Source organism: Ruditapes philippinarum, unplaced genomic scaffold (assembly GCF_026571515.1).
Source record: "Ruditapes philippinarum isolate M1 unplaced genomic scaffold, ASM2657151v2 ctg252_1_1_1_1, whole genome shotgun sequence".
Lineage (NCBI taxonomy): Eukaryota > Metazoa > Mollusca > Bivalvia > Venerida > Veneridae > Ruditapes > Ruditapes philippinarum.
In genome coordinates this window covers 441,262-447,261 of record NW_026859757.1, presented here as the reverse complement: position 1 = coordinate 447,261, position 6,000 = coordinate 441,262, and the positions used below count along the sequence as shown (strand labels likewise).

Below are 6,000 nucleotides of genomic sequence, written 5' to 3'. Positions count from 1 at the left end.
TATAACATGTAGGAAATACAAATGAGCCGTGTCACGACAAAACCAACATAGTGCGTTTGAGACCAGCATGGATCCAGACCAGCCTGCGCATCAGCGCAGTCTGATCAGGATCCATGCTGTTCGCTATCAGTTTCTCTACTTGTAATAGAGTTGGTAAGCGAACAGCATGGATCCTGATCAGACTGCGCGGATGCGCAGCGCAGGCTAGTCTGGATCCATGCTGGTCACAAACACATTACGTTGGTTTTGTCATGAAGCGGCTCAAATGTATAATCTGATGAATGAATTAATTCTGAAAAAATGAGTTTAAGGTGACATGTTTTTTCTTTTCTGTAATCATTATTATATCCCTTTATGGAGCAACTGTTGATGACATGAATATTTGATGTGTATTGTATTTGTTTATTTAATTATTGGTCTAAATATTTGATTAGAAGTAATTTCTCTTCTAGATAAAGTCGTGCAATCTAAAATAGTACTAAATTTCAAAATATAATATTGCCATTCCAAATAAATCAAATTTCCTCCATAGTTTTATTTCATTAAAAGGCACATTATACCTCAGAATGAAATAAATTTTTCCTGTCTTAGAAAGCAATGACATGAGTTTTCTTTAGTTTATATAGCTTTTTTTGGAGGTAACTGCTCAAGGTAGTTCATTTGCCCCATATAACCATTCAAATGGCATGATTATTCATTTCAACTAGGTAGTTCCTCAAGGTAGTTAATTTCCCCCATATAACCATTCAAATGGCATGACACTTAAGGTAGTACCTCATAGAAGTTCATTTGCCCTGTATAACCATTGAAAGGGGCAATAAAATGTTGTCTTTTGTTTAGGCTCAGGTTTTCTGTATACATGTATGTGTTCTTTCATTAGATGCAGTCTTTGACACAGGTTTAACTGTAAAAAATACAAAAATGAATGTCAACATTTACCTTCGCCATTCTTGAGAAATAAAGGATAAATTCTAGATATAGGTTGGCAAAATAGTTATTTATGGTACATATTTATTGCCATAGCTTAATATTTTATAGCGTCACAAACAAAGACGTCATAAAATATTTCCTCTCCCACTGTAATAAAATTGTTACAATGTACATCATTTATAAATACCTTACTGGCGTAATGTTAAATACTTTTCAGGGTCTCAAATTAATCTAATGGACATTTTTCATATGATAAGTTAGAACGGTATTGAAATGTAAGAGGATATTTTTGCCCCGGTGGAGATATTTTAACATTATAGAAGTCGCTGTCATTACTGACAACTGAATTGCATTTCGCCTTTTATACCAGATTTTGAGTGGTATTTTATGAATGCCGATTATTGGTCCGTGGCCATGTATGTTTTGTACTGACACTGTATGGATGAGATTTCGTATTGCAACACACACTATGTTCAAGTTTGGTCGCATGTTCTTGCATTTTCGAGATTGATTATGGGATATGTTTCGTATAAAGTATTAAGACGGAGGTGTGGATTATTATAATGTCATCATTAAATAAAGATATACATTGAGTGTTTTATGCGGTATATTGAAAGGGGAATGAAAGAAAATGGATTTTAAATTTTTAAATACAAAGCTTTCTTTTAAATATGGATTAATCTGATTTTTCTCAAGTGCATTTTAAAATACCTTGTTTATAATTATTGGCATGTAGTTTTTTTTTATCCCGTAACCAATTTTGTATACTTCCTTTTTAAACCTTATTGATGTAAAGTTATGTTTTTAAGTGATCATTTTGTTAAGGAAGTTACTTAAATTTTTTATTCGAATAATTGTTATATCTATGATCCTGGCTAAAGTTTGTACCTTTGTACTATGTAATCAAATCATGACAGTATATTGACCATATGTCATATTATGTTACTATTTTTGTAAAGACTACTTGAAATTAAGTCGGTGCAGTTCCGTGACTGAAATTTATATCTGGATTTGTATTTCAGTCGCAACAAGATATTTATATATTCATCAATTTATGACTCATGCTGGGAATATTAACTTTTGTTATCTTAAAGATTAAAACATGGCGTCAGAGGTATTTCATTGTATCAATAAGAAAAACTACCATATTTGTAAACTTGACCCGGTGTGACCTAAACCGTATCATGATTTAACTGCAAACACTTTTGACATTCGATCATTGATAAACGCTTTGAAATAGGGTTTGATACTCAATGTGTGTTTTCTTTACAAGTTTTACAGTTAATTTTTAAAGCTAATTTCACCTACACATTTAGATTTTTTTAGCAGATTATGTTATTTATTGCACAAGAGGTATTGAACTTTAAGCTTGACTTGTACCAAAACTATGTACTTAACATTAAATCAGTATAAAATGCATGTAATTTATGTTTTCAGCTGTTAAAACCTTAAACATCAGAAAGAAGAAACAAGGGGAGGAGCTGAGATAGAGAAAGTGAAAGGATATTGGAAAACCATCAAAGAATTTTCTATCAATCAGAATTATTTTGAAGTGCAGGAAGAAGAATGGGACATTTTAATAGATTTTAGAATATGACTATGGTTATAACTTTTCAACTTGAGAACATATTTGAGGAAGAGCTAGAAAATTGATTTTTTTTCCTACAGCATTATATTAGGAAGTAAGAGACCAGACAAGTGCTTAATTTGCTGTATAACGAAAACACTTGGGCTTTAAACTGACTTCAAATTGGAAATAGTTTTCCTTGAGCAGTGTTTAAGTGGAAATATTGTTAATTAAGAGATCAAACAGAATCGAAAGCTTATGTTTTTAACTATCTAGTCACTATAGTTCTGTAGAATGGATGTTGTAAAGGTTATTTTTAATTTATAACAACTGATAACAATTCTTTGAACATTTTGTGTCAAAAGTGTAAATAGTGTTACTTGTGTGTGAAATAGCACTGAGAGTGTAACAGTACCAGTAAAGTGAATTAGAGGAGTGTTACATACTGGCAGTTGGACATAAACAGTGATAAAAAGGGGAAAAAAAATATTACGCTTCTTAAAAAGTGAACTTTAGGATTTTAATGTAGGTGTAATTTTAAAAAAATACAGTTAACTTTTTCGATGCATAAAGAAGTGTGAAATTAGTGTTACATGAATTAACTAAAGTTTAGTTGATATACAAGATGGGATATATACTGACATTTACCTCCATTTTTCTGAGCCTCGTCTGTCTCCTCAATGCTGATGGTAAGTTAATTCATATTAAACTCATTAATGAGCCGTGTCATGACAAAAGCAACATAGTGCGTTTGGACCATCATGGATCCAGTAGCCTGCATTGGCAGTCGATCAGGATCATGCGTCGTTCAGTTCTCGATTGTAATAAGTGTAGTCCAACTAATGTATCCGGCGATATTGTGTTCTGTCTGGCAACTATCGAGATTTGCCCAGAACGAATTCTAGATCAAGCTTGCAGTCAATATTGACATAGAGTTGGTAAGCCAACAGCATTGATCCTGATCAGACTGCGCAGATGCGCTGGCTGGTCTATATCCATGCTGGGCGCAAATGCATTACAATGGTTTTGTCGTGACGCGGCTCATTTAATTTCATTTTGTTATTAATATACAGCCTATCAATTAACAGATAAGATAAGTTTAATTTCAAGTCAGCAAGATTAAGAACAATACAGTGAGCTATTTAATATAACTTTAAAGGAGTTTTACATTTTTAAGCCTTTAATGACATACACAGCAGCCAGATGTTACATTCAATACTATGCTGATAGGTTATAAATGATATATGATATACCAGTATTATATGATGAAGTTAGAAGTTATTAGCAGACTTATCATTATTAAATATCTGTAGTCCAGGAACACTAAGCATTGTTCATGCCTTTTTGTATAATACTGATATATTCTTTACTAACCCTTAGTAACAAGAGACAAATGTGACAATATTTTAAAGTGACCTAGCTATGCCACTAGTATGTCAGTCTGCGCTTCTTTATAGGTTTGTCAGGGAGTCCACCGCCTATGGTTTATCCACTGATACTGTCTACGGTCAGAACTGATACACTGTAATAGATGTTATATTTAGATATATCAAATACAATTACTGGAAGTTTTTTGCACTTGAACTTCAAAGAGTTTAATATTAAGAATTTGATTTTCATAAATTTACTTAAGAGTATTTCGTGTATAAAATAAATTAAAGAAAAATGAGTAAACACTGCATGAGTAAACACTGAGTAAACACTGAGTAATTTTCCTGTGTTTACATGCTCAATTTGTTCATTCAAAACATTTTAACTCTCCTAAACATTTATAAATGTATAGGTAAAAGGTGTAATTTAATGCACAGTACATTTTGTCATGCATTTTCCACATATTTTGTACAAAGCAGACATAATTATTGTGGTAGATAAAATGGATGTGGTTACATTGTTAAATGTCTAAATGTCTCCATTATTCATTTTCTGTAGTAATAATGTTGCAGTCAAACATGATTATATGAGTTTATAAAAAAAATTATGTGATAAATTTGTAATTTTTTTCTTTGCAACCATGTGAAACCTTTCAAGGCTTTTTGTTCTGGTCTGTGGACCCATGTTTATTATTTTTCTGCCACTTCAATACCAGTGAATTTATCTAAATAATCTTTAAAACATGAAAATGCATCGCTGTCTTCGGTTATTTAAAAGTACAATTTTATCAAAAAGCCCACTCCCATTTAAAAAAAAACAAACATTACATTTTCATGTGCATTCAAATACGCAAACTAAACATGTTAACAGAAAATCAAACCAATTTCTTTGCAAATTTAAAAAAAAAAAGTGAAACAAAATATAATTCATATTTTTTAATTTTTCTGAATATTCACAAAAGGTAATACAAATTCTGAGTTATGATCAATAAAAGTGGAGTGGAGTTTTATTTTCTTTTATTGCTCAATAATATTTTTATTGAATGACAATATTTGACATTTTTATTTTATATACCAAAGTATTTATTATTCAAAATGTTCTGACATTGAGGAATACTCTAGAAATCAACAAATGTTGACTTTTACCTGCCTTGGTTACAATTTTTTTTACAGTTACAACTTTGTAAAGATAATAAATATATCAATATTATAAAATATTCACAAGGTTTGTTGACATGAAGCTATAACATTAAAAGTATGCTTGTACCTTAGGTGTGATGGGAAAAACCCACTTTTGTCAAGTTCTGAATGAAATCTATAACATAATTGTTTTTAATGAAATGTTGCAACTGTTGTGATATATCTACAACCTCTTTATATACACCATTCATGATTAAAAGTATGTAGAAATTTTAGCCCAAACAGGCTTGCACTGTAAAAAGTATCATACATATTTTGGTGGGCAGACTATCCTGTAATATATGCCAGAAATAAGTATACACTTTCGGGCTAAACCCAAAACAAACAAGTAACAGCGAAATGAAGAGGTTTCAGCTTATAAGCTAATCTTATTATATCTGCTGGAAACTGTGATCATGATTGATTTCTGTTTTGTTTTTCTTTGATAAATTATTTACTAGGAATTATACGATACTAAAATGCATATAAAAAGTGTTGGTATTTCCACTTTTACTCTTGGACTTGATTGCAGCTTAGCCATCTGGCCAAATTGACTCAACCAGTCAGCATTTTGAAACTGATTTCCCTTAACTTTACAATGGGAAATTCAAAATTGAAAGCACAGGGAAAGTCCATTTTACAGTTTAACAAGATTAAGGTTTAATTTGTTTGAGTGACAGGAGTCAGTATTTTGTCTGTAATTACCTGGTATAAGTTTACATGTTTTATTATGGGTTGTGCTTGTATTCTGTCACAGTTTGACAACACACACTGTTGTTATGTATCCAAATAAATGAGAAACTTTTTATACAGATCTTCTCACATTTCCTGACATTGCAAGATAAAATACAATACAAAGTCTGAAAAACATAACTTTCCTCAGTGTTGAAGATTTATATTTTTATCAAAGTTCATTTTGGTTGTCTTGGCTAATGATCATCCTATCAGAAGTAT

At 31.2% G+C, this 6,000-nt stretch overlaps 1 protein-coding gene across 7 annotated transcripts in view; it reads left to right on the top strand.

The window, feature by feature from the left end:
• Positions 1-1,331: 1,331 nt before the first annotated feature.
• LOC132757820 (adhesion G protein-coupled receptor L1-like) overlaps positions 1,332-6,000 on the top strand; it is a 56,348-nt gene continuing 51,679 nt past the window's right edge. For 2 of the 7 annotated variants that reach the window (XM_060749262.1, XM_060749255.1), the window contains exons 1-2: positions 1,333-1,478; positions 2,368-3,186. In XM_060749262.1, the coding sequence (XP_060605245.1) occupies positions 3,123-3,186 (64 nt within the window). In that variant the 5' untranslated portion in view covers positions 1,333-1,478; positions 2,368-3,122. Of the gene's footprint in view, positions 1,479-1,515; positions 1,536-1,895; positions 2,045-2,260; positions 2,284-2,367; positions 3,187-6,000 lie in introns of those variants that run through there. The other 5 variants (XM_060749261.1, XM_060749258.1, XM_060749257.1 and 2 more) reach the window with 5 other exon arrangements.